Source organism: Mycteria americana, chromosome 16 (assembly GCF_035582795.1).
Source record: "Mycteria americana isolate JAX WOST 10 ecotype Jacksonville Zoo and Gardens chromosome 16, USCA_MyAme_1.0, whole genome shotgun sequence".
Taxonomy (NCBI): domain Eukaryota; kingdom Metazoa; phylum Chordata; class Aves; order Ciconiiformes; family Ciconiidae; genus Mycteria; species Mycteria americana.
The window spans coordinates 6635122-6648934 of NC_134380.1; the positions used below are offsets into that span (position 1 = coordinate 6635122).

The following is a 13813-nucleotide window of genomic DNA, read 5'->3' on the forward strand; positions in this document are numbered from 1 at the left end:
CCACCTACCTTCTTAGGAATGGAAGTCAAGTTTTTTCCTGTTGCCATGGTCATGATGGAGCTGTGGGGAGGCTTGCCCAGGAGTGAGATGCTGGAGAAAGGTAAGTTAGTCTCTTAGTAACAAGTTCAGGCACCAGAACTATTGCTTTTTTGTCTGTGTCTAACATTTTGAACATAAATAACCTCCTCAGACTGCTTGGAGCATTGGCACTTATCTGGCCACTGCGTTAAGCATATTCTGTAAAAGGTGTCATTCATGGCAGGTGCAGACAGGGAGAGAGGTGACCTCCAAATGTGTGATGGGGAAAAACCCATCCATGGTACCTTGGCCTCTGCCTGACACCGTAGGGTCTCCATCACACTCCAGCCAGTGCAACAGTATCAGGATTAGAAGATGATTTTCAGTTGGAGGTTCAAGCCACAAGATATAGCAGCTCTCGGACAGCAGGCAGGACTAACACAGTAGTACACAAATGCTCCTATTTGTGTTTCCAAGCACCTTGTCAAAGCAGGTGCTTGGAATAATCCTTGCAGCCTTCTTAGCATGCTGTGGGTGATGTCAGCTTTCTTTTAACATGGACACAGTGAGGCTGGGGGACTGGTCTGTGCATCCTGTGGGTGGGAGGCAGGAGATTCCACCCTGTCCAACAGACTCACCTGAGCAGTGGGTAGCAGAAACAGGAGAGCCACACGATGTCCGTTGTACTGAGGATGGGGGGCAGCTGCACCAGGCAGGATAGGAACTGGACAGGAACAATCCAAAGTGAAGAGTGTGAGCAGTGCTAGGACAGGATTGTTACCCAAGATGCCACCATCCTCCCCCAAAACACTGGGATGTGCTTGTAACTAGGCTGCCACTGCACAGCGTCTCCACATGTTCCAGGCTGCTGGGGCAGGTGCCGCAGGGGATGCTTTTCTCCAGGGAAAAAGAGGTTGGAAAGAAACCTCTGTAGAAGGGTCAGGGAGAAGGTGCAATGTAGGCTGAGATCACATAGTCTCTGTCTGTAACTTCCCCAAACATGCTGTGTAAACCTGACTGAAGGCCACCTTCTTCTCTCGCAAGGCTGCCCTACTGCAGCCACCCATATCTGTGTTAGCACTCCTGTCCTCTGAGCTAAATGCTGTCCCTGGCCAGGCCAGGACTCACCTGAATGACAACCAAGGTCAGCTGGCACTGCAGCAGGAAGAGGAAACACTTGCGGATCCCATACGTTGCATGCCTGGCCTGGAAGGAAGCACAAGCCCTCAGAGCCTTCACTGTGATGGGAGCAGTTATCAGCCAAGAGCAATTATTGGCAGGCAGGGGCAGAACATGAGGCCTGCAGGGGAAGTGGGAGGGAAGAGGATCTGGACACATTGTAAGCAAAAGGGGGAGGTCTGCTGCCTAGATGTAGAGGTTGTGAAGGAAAGGCAGAATTTAGCCAAGGCGTAAGGTTTGTTTAAACCTCCTGGCTTTTCTGGAGGTTTCTGGAGGTCATTTCTCCCTAGCATTGCATTGTTGTCTGGCTAGGCATCTCTGCAAGTTTATACTTTATCCAGTTGAACAATATTCATGGTCTGTTGCCACAAGGCACCATTTCCAAGCCACCCCCTACACCTTGGACTGGTAGGGCCAGGCAGGAAGAGTATCTCTGTTGTGCTTCCTGAACAAAGGACAGGAGACAGGAGCAAAGCTAATGCTGGCAGCTTACTGTGGGCAACTCAACAAGAATGCTTACATCAACTCCTGGCTTTGCTCTTTGTGAGCTGCAGGCAGAGGGGTGAGTACTAGAGAGGGGACATGCCTGGCTTACCTGCTCTATAAGCCTGATGATGCTGGTACTCTCTTCTTGGCGGAAGGACATGGAGCAAGGCAGGCTGTTGAGTTGCCCTGAGAGCTGCAGCGGGGTGAGCTCATCAGAGACATGAGTCATGGTGGTGCTGGTGGCATAGCCAAAAGTCTCCCAGGAGCAGCGAGATGGGTAGAGAGGGTCCAGTGCTATACTGCAAGGACAACACAGGAGCATTAGCGAAAGTCCTCATCCCAGAGGAGAAACTATGTTTCACTGCAGTCCAGCTTGTAAATCATGCTGTGCTGTGCCACCTCTATCTACCTTGCTGGTAGAGAAGTCCTGAGCTGTGACATGAATCTAGGATCAATCTCCCTAGACTTTCAGTTATTCCCAAAGAAATAATGAACATATGTAGGTTTGTGGTTCAAGGTCAACAAATTGGTTGATCCAGAGGGGCAGTTCCACTCTTTCACCCAACGAGAAGCATCTGTAATGCCAGTTGGTGCACAATAGTTGAGCCTGCAAGAGTAACAGCTTCCTTTCAAAGATGGAGGGAAATATCTTTGTGTGTCAAGGGATCTAGGTAATCATCCCATCCAACACCACCCAAATGTCCCTCATGGAGACAAATGCAGCTAATAATGGAGAGAGCACTTCTGAGCATTACCCTGCACATGGGTGTGACCCATGGCTGGGCACTCACTAAGATCAAGGCAAAGGCAGCTGGAGGAGTCTGGATCCTGCCCCACCTGATATCACTCTGCAGGAAGAGGCAGCTGTTCCGCAGGTTGGCAGAGCTTCCCAGACAGCAAGTCACCTCCCCGTACTCCTGCATGATCTTGATCATCTCGCACATGGCTGCAAAGGGACAGAAGGAGAAACACAGTGCATTATCTCATGCACACAAAGATGCAGTGTTTCACACACCCTTTCCAGTCTGGATAACAAGCAGTCAGATCTTTTAAAATTACCCCAACTGATATTCATCAGTCATGTATAGTGAGATCCAAAGTCAAAGTACACAATTAGATAGCTAATTAATTGCAGTCCAAGTGCCCGGAGTACCTGTCTCCTCCAGGAACTGAGCTGTGATTCACAGAACTGTGACCCAGAGATTTGCATCTCTAGTACATCTCTTTCAGACCAGAGCTGTAGGTATAGCCTGGGTATATAATACAGATGGCTTCAGCATCAAATGGTCTTGTTAGAAAACAGCAGAAATTAAATAAACCTAAATAATTCAAACCTAAAATAAATACACAATTTTAAATTCTGCTCAGCAGCACATCGCTACTGTTCCAAGTCTAAAGGAACAGAGGGAATATAACAAACCACTCAAAAAGCAGTGCCACACTTAGCCATACTCAGAGCCAGCCCCTGTTCCTGTACTCCCACTGCTACCTCCAGCCTTCATCAATCTTTTTATCAACATCCTCCCGGGGCCTCTAAATCAAAGCTGGTGTTTGATCTGATTTTTCTTCTGTAGCTCTGTGCACAGTGCTCTGTGTGTATATGAATTTTCTAGAATGCTCCAGGCAAAAAAACCCCAAACCTAACCTCTGCAGATTCCTGTGTAAACAACTTATCTAAATGACTGGTGCACCCAGATCTGCAGCACAGTGAGGGATTAGATGAAGTAGGGAACTGCCACTTTTGTCAAAAAGAGAGAGGAAATCTACTGGGCACTGAATGCCTAGGCAGACTGGGCTGTAACTGGTTCTCACTGGCACTGTAAACTGTGCCCAGAGGTACCTAAAATGCCAAATTATTAAGAAGCTTAGTACGTTTTCTGTAGACTGGACAGGTATTAGCCAGCTGAGCACTCAGCCCCTTTCTTAGATAAAATAGTATCTCTCAGAGAGATAAAGAAATTTTGTCCTTTCTGGTCTCTGCAATCAAAAACTCTGCAAAGCAGCAGAAGGTGTTAACAGCAACTGCCAGAGGAAAACACTTCTGGGAAGTGATTTCCAAGTTATATAAGGCAGTGAGGGTTGTGAGCAGAGATCAAAGTCTCCTGGCACACCAATAATGCCTATTTAATAAAAAAAATACAGCATGTTGGATGTTTGCTTTTGTGTCTCTTATGGATGCAAATTGAAAGGAGTGGTTCTTAGCCCAATTCTGTAGCTAGGGAACAGTTGCATTAAAACGAAGTTAACACCTGGCTTCCCACAAGTAGTAATAGAGGCTCATTAATATCAAAATGCTCTTCTAGATTTCTGGACTATATCCCCTTCCCTTCACCCATGTCCACACCCAGATGAGCCAGAGCAAATGGATGGGGAAGGTATTCACGGGCAGTAGTAGGACAGACCCAGGCTCTGTGCCACTTACTCTCCGGGGTGCAGTCTGTGAAGAGGGGCACCAGCAAAGGCACATTGTCTATGTTCTGCAGGTGAGGTCTCACCTGGTGGATCCCCCGTGGGAGTTTGGCCTGAAAAAGAGAAGGAAGAGACTAAGCAGGGGAGTGTGTGTGTGTGTGAGGGAGAAGCATGTCAGAGGGAACTGCTGAAATGAGAATTATGATTCCCAGAATTATGCAACTTCAAAATCAGATACAAATTTATGTCCCTGCAGGCAGAAGCTGGCTTTCCCAAGCCACTGTAAAAAGTCTTCTGCTGAAGTTCTACACTGACATGCCAAGCTGTCTGTGCTCACCATCATGGTTTGTAAGATCAGCATGATAAACCTGTGCTCAAGGATTTCTAAGGACTTTTTACCTGTGTGGAGAATCTAGTCAGAGACTATGTGCTGTCTCCCAGCAACTAGATGTATTTCAACTGCAGCCATATCAACACACAGCAAGGGAAGGGTTCTTGCTTTCTAAAACCAGGCCTAAGAGATTTTTTTGTTTTTTAATCTGCATCTATCTCTGATATTCCTGTAACCTCTGCTGAGCATGTCTGAGTTCTTTATGAGGCAGGAAGAGCTTGTCCCGCACTCTGACTACCGGGCAGTACCAGCCATGGCTCACAGCTGGAGGACAGACAAAGTTTATTCTGTCTGCATGGAATGTGGGGACATTCCCACTCCCTACTCAGCACATGGGAAGCGGACCCAGACAGACTGAGATGCAGGTCTCAAGGCTACCCCATGTGTTATCATCTCCATTCCTAAACTCCAAAGAAAAGACCTGTTCAGCAAAAGTGATTAACTGAGAGAATCCCAAACTTCCCAGGTTCTAGATAACAAGCTGGAAGAGGGTGGGGGAAATCAGGAGTCCCAATGCAAACCAGTCAATCAATCTGCTTTGAAGAGGAATTCCCTCTGGGAGTAATGAGGTGATACTGCTGACCATGACAACAGCACAAGGAGTGTAGGGAAAGGGGGCCTCACCCTGTTACAGTCCTCCAGGAAGCTGGGGATATCACTGTCTGTTGGCTGAAAGCTGATGAGATCTGAGTGCCCTTCCTCTTCCATCAGCAGAAGCCCCTCCACATCATCTCGAGAAACTGGAGCAGAGAGAAGCAGCATAAACAATAAGCACAAACCTGCTTCTGCCACCCACATGGTATATTCACGTGGCGCTGCAGAAGCCAGGAGACGTGAGGCCTGATTTTCTAGGTTAGCAACACTTGGATCCCACTCAGTCATCTAAAATGCAGTATTTTTAGATGACTAATCTGCTCAGATGGAGATACGTGAGCCTAGTCTCTGCTCTTTTGAGACAAGATAGTTTATCTGTTCTGCTCTCTTTCTTCTGCTAGGGGAAGAAGAGAGTAAAGAAATCCCACCTGAAGTAAGAAAAAAGAGTAATGCACAGGCAAGAGACCCTCAGTGGCTTGACCAGGGCCCCAGCAAGAACCAAAAGCACTAATGAGCAGTTGTAAAATCATGACAGCTGGTGCACAGAAGGATGTTTGTTTCCAACAACTGCGGTACTGAGTGGGTAGAAAGGCTATAAATGTAAGGCGCTCTCGCTCACACACACACACACCTCAGGCCCATCCAGTTTTGTGCTCAAAGCTCTGAAGGATCAGGTATCTGGTGAGGACACAGGAACCTATGAATGGGTTTAAAAGAACCATCCAGGAAACACGTGGCATTCAAAGTGGCTTAGGCGCAGTTCTCTCACCCTGATGTAGGTCATCGTGCAGAGAGCCAGCATGGCTGGGGCTAGAGGGAGGGATCTCTGAGCCAGGCACATCACCATTAGGTGTTAAAGATATGTGGCAATTCCAGCCAGTCTCAAGACCCATCTTCTCAGCAAACACCTGTAGGTGAGCAGACAAAAGATTTTAGTGTAGCTGCCCAGGCCAGAGTATTGCAGACCAATGCCATATTGGAGTGTAGGTACCTTCTGGACCCATTAGCTAGCTGAATCAGATTAACCTTAGATTGCACTGGAGCTAAACTGTCCAGTCAGACAACCAGGGGACATGCAAGTTCAGGGGGTTCAGCAAAGACAGCTTACCTTGCTTTTGAGCTCATCCTCCAGGGAGAAGTAGACAAAACGAATGCAGGCATTGACCAGTCCATCAATGAGGCGGACAATGTCAAGACGGGCCTGATACTGAGATGAGACCATTCCCATGAAGATCTGTCCGCTCAGAGCCTGGATACAGTCTTCCTTCTCCATCACTTCCCCAATCCCTTCTTCAGGCATGCAAACAACATGCAATCACGTTGAGACACAAGGGGCCACATGTGCATCAGACAACAGCACACATAGTGGGAGAGGCCACCAAGATAACATCCAAGGATACAGTACCCAGATACACAGAAGCATGCAGATATACACACACACACAGAGGAAGAAAGATGAAGAGACATCCATTTGTCCCAGCATACCCAATCACAGAAACAGTTTCAGGACATCCCCACATATGCAACCAAGAATAGAAGTGTGAAATAGCGAGCATGGAAAGGAGAAATACAAAACAGAAGACAGGGATCAGTCACAAGGAACTGGGGCAGAAAGGTAAAGGATGTATGCTGCATAATGTTCACATGTGCATTTTAAACACATCATACTGTGCTTAAACAACATGGCGAGTCTGGCTGAGGCAGAGTGGCATCAGAGTATGAGGGGCTGATGCAAAGGAACTGGATCATATTCCCTCCAGTGACATTGCAGACACTCCCAAAGAGCCTGCAAAGGCTCTTTGACAGGGTTCCTTCACCATCACCAGATCAGCCTGTGGTGAATGGGAGCTGCAGCAGCATGAGGAACAAAATAATAAAACACTTCACACAATTACAAAGCTTGCCACAGGTGGGACTGAAAAGTGTTTTGAAAACAGTCACAACTGCCTCCCAGCTGTTGGAAACCCTATTATTCACATTTTACAGAATGGGAGACCAAGGCAGAAAGAGATTAAGACTGGTTTTCTAAAAGAGCCTCCTGGAGGCTATGTAATGGTAAGTGCTTATTTCTCAGTTTCCATTGCTGTTCTGGAGGAGATGTACAATTCACCTAGTGGGAATCAGTTCCTTCAGCACAGCAACAAAATCCATCAAGGAAGAATAGTCACATACCACCATACATTTAATTCATTTGAAAAACCCAACATATGTGATTTCCATAAAATTAGACAAATTAGACAAAACCAAGTATCGAAATACCCAGAAGTCTTGACTCTCAGCTGCCTGCTTTAAGAAACAGACTTCCCACAAGTAGAAGAATTTCTCTGCAAGCTTCAATACCTTAACTAGAAACATACCTACCAGCTGCTACATCATTACTTCCTCTGGAAATGCATCTACTTCAGAAACCCTTAGTTCTCAGTTTCCATCTGCTACTCTGAATAACAATGTTCTTACAGCTCTAGACTGATCAGAAAGAAAGCCCAGAAGCAGACCTTATTATAGACAGCACAGAAGACACATACCATCTGAGCTCCAGCTATTCCTCCGACTGCTCTGTTTAATGGGAGTCGTTCCAGGGAGATCACAGCATGTGAAGATAGCACTCTGCCCAGGGACCTGCACCAGTTCTATGCACTTGCCATTGAGCTGGGAGGACAAGGCACAATGCATTGGCTTGTATGCAAAGGCAGAACAGTACCCTGAGAGGCAGGCTCGCTGATAGAAATCTAAGACCTTCTTCCTATGTGGAAGAGACAAAAAACAGACAAAGTTAGCAGAAACGTGCTGCATTTCTGACAACGTACACTGTAGTTCAATGTAGAAATCACCAGTTGGGTATTTGGAAAAATGTATTCCATGAGGAGTGGTCAAAGACTCTGACAAAGCCTTTCCTTATTGTTTCTGCATTCTCTAAGCTGCAGGCACTACAGGGCAACAAAACCCACATATTCCAACAGGGGCAGTGGTGAATGTTTCCATTTGCTCACCAGACAGATTGATGAGTATGAACACAGTACTCTTTGAATACACTTATTAATATAATATGCTCTATATGGCTGCCAGATGACTCCAAGGAAGTTCACTCCATGACAGCAGAAGCTTAATTCATCAGAGAGAATTTATCTGTAGGGAGATAAATGCCAAGGAAGGAACTGACAACTCTGACAATATGACAAAATCTATGGCAGAGATAGTTACAGTAACAGACTTTTCTCCTATCCCCTTTCAGAGTTTGGGTCCCAGGACCTGTATGTGAAGTTGCTGTTTACTCAATATTCGGTCACTGGAATAATGTAGAGTACCTTCTCTATGTTGAACTCACAAAGGTAACAAATTAGACTATACATGGGACTTTTCATTGGCTTCTAAGATGATAAATATTCCAAAAAGGACCAGTAGGAGTTTTCTTACACCTGAGGATAAGCAGACTTAGAAGAACAATGTGCTGCTATTCAATGAAACTAAACATTACTGGTCTGCTCTGCTAGCAGGAACAGAAATTTAGCCTATAGATGAAAATGCAACAGACACTGTCAGATATTGCAGCAGGACTAAAAGGGTGTGATGCATTGTGGCGGACTGGTTTGAAGCTGTCAACAGCAGGTAGAATTCATCACTTTGCATTTCATGTAAGACAAGGCATTTGTCTTGAACAACAAAAAAAATTCTCTGCCACCAGCATATGACCTGATTATAATTCATGGTCCTACTACATAGTCAGAGTCCACTTATAACAGGCTAATATGTTAACAGATACAGTAAGAAGTGGCTTAGTCTTACAGTCCAACAGATTGCTTGTTGCTATCTAATTTCTTACATTGCTATAATTATAACAATTAATTATAAGCGGAGACAGCTCATGTTCATAACCTACTTGAAGCTTCTATTAAATAGCTTAACAAGCATCAGTAAAGGAAATTTTAACAAAGAGTGACCAGGTTCCCTCTGCAATTTATCTGGAGCTCCTGAATGCAGCAAATGACAAAGCTGCCCACCTGTCAGAGCCAGAGAGGGGGTAGATATCGGTACCGTCCCAAAAGTCCGTGCAGGCCTCGAGGATGATGTCAGCTGTCCCATGAGAAAACATCTGCTCAGTGCCTGAAGTGTAGGAGAACAATGAGTCAGCATCACATATACTGGCTCCCAGGAAAGGGATCTCATACCAACTGCTCCCTTATATGCTAAAAGCGAGTGTTCCCGCAAGCTGCCTTGATGCACTCCAGATATCCCCTTCCCTCTGTTGAAAGTCTTCAGTCTCCATCGAGAAATTATTCAAGACTGGATGATATGCATTCAGCTGCTATTTGTCTAACCGTGAGTTCAAACAAGGCTGTGATAAAATGTGAGTCACGTAGTCAGTTCCTGTTCTCCCCTTACACTGTGTAACAATCCTGCTCCTACAGAAGGTGGGATAATATTTTGCTCCTGTATCCAATGCAGCAAAAGAAAAGATACTCCTGTGTGCCTCTTCTCATGAGTACAAGCATCAGTTATGAGCCTATGGGGATCAAAGTCTGCCTACACTGAAAAGTGCATGCAATTTTAGGCCAGGCATGGATCTAAAGGGTAAGAGCTACTCTTGAATACCTTCCATTCAAGTAGCAGAAGATAATTTAACAGTGTGACCCATTAGATAGCAGCCTTTTTCACAAAGGGTCCTGAAAAGTGTTAAGTCAGGATGGGTCAAAAGTTCAACATAACAGCCTCTAAAAAAATAACTCCTGTTGTGATCAGGGAAGAACTGAAAATCAATGGACACCACAGCTTGTCCTGTTTCCCCCCCCCTTCCCTACTTTATTCTTTAATACAGACTTAAAATCTTTCATTCCCTCTTGTAGACAGGGGTGTTAAAAAGTGTTTCTCAAAGGTGTGTGATGTCACTTGTCTGATGCAGGCCCCAGGCACAGGACAAAAGTTAAAGGATGCGGGGCTGCCTCCCCCTCCACGCTTCCTGCTCCCTTTCATTAGCACTGATACATTAACATTGCATGCACGTAGACTTCACTGTCTAGGTTCCCTCCTCCAGCTGCTCTGTGACTTTGCCCCCAACAGCTTCAAAGCTGATCTAATGAAAAAAACATCACTGCCAAGAAAAATGAGCCCAAGGGCTTCTTGCAGGCATTGTTCCTGACTGCAAATGCTCACACTAGCTGGTGAAATCAAGAGCCAAGAATATCCACTCGCACAAACCAGGCAGGGACCTTCAGGAACACCAGAGGATTTTTCCAAAACATAGCAGCTCTCTGCTTTCTGCTATAAATAGTCATCACACGCCAAGTTTATCAGCATAACAAACCTCCAAGACGAATAGGAGCTGTGTGTGAAAGAAGGAGCCTGTTTCAGGGACACAAAGGAGTACTTGTGCAGAGCTCTGGTTAATTTTATTATATAAACACGTAATCCTTCCCACCTTGCTCCTACGGTTAGATAGTCCTTGCTAGGAAAGAGGGAACAAGAGTTGTTTATTGATCCATGCAAAACCTATGCCCTGGACACAGAGCAAGAGCTTGCAGATGACCACGTGCACACACATACCTACGTTCACGCCTGACAGCAATTGCAATCCATTTCCCATTCAGTATCATCAGCATCCCACACGACAATCCTTCTAAGGGGTAAACAACAGTGACAGCACGCACTATAAACTGGAAGGAGTTCATTCAGCTGTCATTGCCAGTAAAGCAAGCTCAGCATCTTCCCTTCCTAAATCATGAACTTGAAGGCCAGGATTTCTCTGGCACAAGGGAGAAAACTAATGAATAGGACAGGGAGTATGACTAGCCATTCATGACTGCTGGGACTCATTAGGAAGAACCAAGCTGCTATATCTGAGCCAGTGAGACAGAGCAAAAGGAATCTGAGTGCCACTATAGCAAGGGAAGACAGAGATGGTATCAAGCCATTTTACTCCACTGAAGACGCCGGTGAGCCCCTCATTTCCATGTGGTTACTATGGATTTGGGATCAACACTGCCAGATGGTGAGGCACATATTTCAATGAAATAGCAAGGGAACATACAGATATGCTACCTCCTATTTCTCCTACAGCTGTAGAATTTATTATGTGTCTCCCTTTGACTTCAGTACATCATGGGAGTGGGTGGATTCAAAGATTTATTCAAAACTAATGTATCAAGAAACGTTAGTTATGATCATCTGGTCTGACTCCTCTGCATAAACAGTCATCTGATTTCACCCAATATTATCTGCGTAATCCATTATTTCTGGTTGTACACAATTTAGAAAGTTTCAAGGGACAAGACCATCATGTAAGAGGTGTTCCAATGGTTAACTAACCCTGCTGGCAAAATTCGTCTTAGAATATACTCTAGACAGCATAATCCAGGTCACACGCGTATTTGTCTGAGCTCCAGCCTCTAAACTAAACCATTTAAAAATGAGGATAAGGAGTTGAAATGAGGCAACATTAAAGGTTTTTCCCTGTACTAAGATCTCAGCATCAGAAAAATTCTTGCTCACAAAGGCAAGATAGCAGCAATCAGGACAAATGAAAAAGCTCCTCCCCACATTAAGATACAAATTTAAGAAGAATTGGGCAAGAGAAGACAGTTTACCTGGTAAATCTCTAGCCAGCATTATAATCACATTTCAGATTCAATATTGAACATATGTCAACTCCAGAGAGCCAAGTTCAGTCAACTTAAGGTATTACAAAGAGACTAAGAGCTCTGACCGGCAAGCTGTTAAATCTTCCTGAGGTGCTTTAAGACCTCACAGTGCCCAGCAGTACATCCTTTCCATCCTAGCCCATTCATATTAGAATAGGAAGGAGTAGAAGGAGTGGAGAAGTCAGGATGGCTTCAGGTGTTGTATTCATGGTCACCATGCGTTTGCATGGGATTTCTGTGATTTCTTATTAGTATGCAATATAGAAATAGAGTATGCAATATAATATACTAGACAACAAACTAAGATAATGATTTATGATTTGGGTTATCAGAAGGATGAGCATCACTAGCTAAAATCCTGAGTAGTATTCAACCCTGTGCAGTATCAGTTTCACTACCATAATGAAGTCTATTCAAAACCCAGCAAAACCCCCACCTTGCTCTGCACTATTGTTTGGTCCCAGAAAACAGGTTTACTATATGCTAGCTAAGATAATTTTAAAAAATTATTTATGATTCTGGAGTGAGCCAGAGCTGGGAAGAATTTCTCCCCCTCAGTATGCCACAGCACTGATCACTAAGGTTTGTTGAGCGTATCTGTACTGGCCGTAGGCAGAGCAAGGCTATCACCCCATAGGGACTCCAGGCTATTTCCAGTCTGACATTTTCTAGGCTCTCTGTGGAAAAGATCCTCCTGTACCAAGTGGATGCCCAAAGAAAGGGTCAGCCTTACTGGTAGTGGTGTCCTTCACGAACAGGTTAATCATGTGGCTCAGGGGTGGTCTCCTCTTGGTGATCGATGAAAGCTTCCCCAGCATTGTTTCCTTAACCATCTCATCACTTGGCAAGCGGTACAAGGCCAAATAGTTCTCCTGTTTGAAAAGATCTTTAGCACCTGGTGTGAAACCTGAAACATGAACATAAGGAGGAGAAAAATTAGACTCTAACCAAAGCAAAAGAAAAGTCCTCTCTCCTGCTTCTGCGTCACCCACTTTGCCTGTGCTCATACTGACATCTTCCCAGACATCTCTGTGCTCACTGTGCATCTACACCAAGGTGGCTCAAGATCTATGATGAAAAACATTCAGAAGGACTAGATGTTATTAGTGATTACAACTTTCCTGCTTCTGGTTCATTGAAGAGAGGAACTGTGACATTGAAGGACAGGCACAGAAGTGAGTTCAAGAGCTTCCAGATTTTAATCCTAGTGTTGCTGCTAACCTTTTACCTCCCCTATGCCTTGGTTTTCCCATCTATAAAATGAGCTGAGGTACCTCACATTATTTATACCCAAACTCCTGATAAAGCATTACCATAAAGACAGGTAGCAGCTATTCCATTAGCAGCTATTCTTTGTCTCCTGATGAGATTGGCAGACTTGAGCCAGAAGAATACCAAGCCTAGCCAGGGCTGGCTGGAAATATCCTTGATGACATTTGTTCCTTTGATAGTGTCTACAGTGTCAGAACTTGCCAAAAGCAACCTCTTTAATAGACTCTTTTGGCAACCAAACAACAACAGAGTCAGCTCTGTAATTCCACCTTCTCAGGAACCAGGACTGGGGAAATACTTTTCTTGTGCTCTCTAAGGATTAAGTGTCTATTGACAGCTCTGATTTCTCTGTGTCCGCTCATCCAATTTCTCCTTACCTATTAGCCTGGCAAGCTCACAGAGGCCCCAGGGCACGTGGACAGGCAGCACGGCATTGTGAGTTTCCTGGAGGGCAATGTTGCAGAGGTGGTCAGAGAAGCGGCACAGACGCTCTGTCACACTGGCATTGCAGAGATTAAGCAGCACATTCAGGCCCAGAGGCTTGAGGGAATTCAAGTGCATCTGCCAGTTGGAGTCATCAAACTGGATGCAGGAGGGGTTCTGCTGGTCTTGGGACAGGCTAAGCATCTCAAGGTGGTAGTCACACACAAAGTCTTCAGCCTCACAAGCCAACACCTCACTGTCACCAACAACCTGGTCCAACAGACAGGAAAATTCTAATTGGTTACAATGAAAACAGCTTGCCTAGAATCCCACAGGGAATTCCCAATTAAATTCGCAAAAGGGGAGACTCTACAGGTTTAAGTCTGTCTTATAGCTCCACACAAGACTA

General features: G+C 45.2%; 1 protein-coding gene across 3 annotated transcripts in view; it reads right to left on the reverse strand.

Annotated features, from left to right (window-relative positions):
• The window catches only part of TMEM94 (transmembrane protein 94), a 51994-nt gene that overhangs the window by 5097 nt on the left and 33084 nt on the right, over nt 1-13813 (reverse strand). For 2 of the 3 annotated variants that reach the window (XM_075518860.1, XM_075518858.1), the window contains 13 exons: nt 13359-13674; nt 12443-12616; nt 9076-9178; nt 7603-7820; nt 6186-6367; nt 5847-5985; nt 5108-5223; nt 4106-4205; nt 2521-2629; nt 1793-1982; nt 1147-1224; nt 657-742; nt 9-90 (listed from right to left, as the gene is read on the reverse strand). In XM_075518860.1, coding sequence (XP_075374975.1) covers nt 9-90; nt 657-742; nt 1147-1224; nt 1793-1982; nt 2521-2629; nt 4106-4205; nt 5108-5223; nt 5847-5985; nt 6186-6367; nt 7603-7820; nt 9076-9178; nt 12443-12616; nt 13359-13674 — 1893 coding nt within the window. The remainder of the gene's footprint in view (nt 1-8; nt 91-656; nt 743-1146; nt 1225-1792; nt 1983-2520; nt 2630-4105; nt 4206-5107; nt 5224-5846; nt 5986-6185; nt 6368-7602; nt 7821-9075; nt 9179-12442; nt 12617-13358; nt 13675-13813) is intronic. The other variant, XM_075518859.1, reaches the window with a different exon arrangement.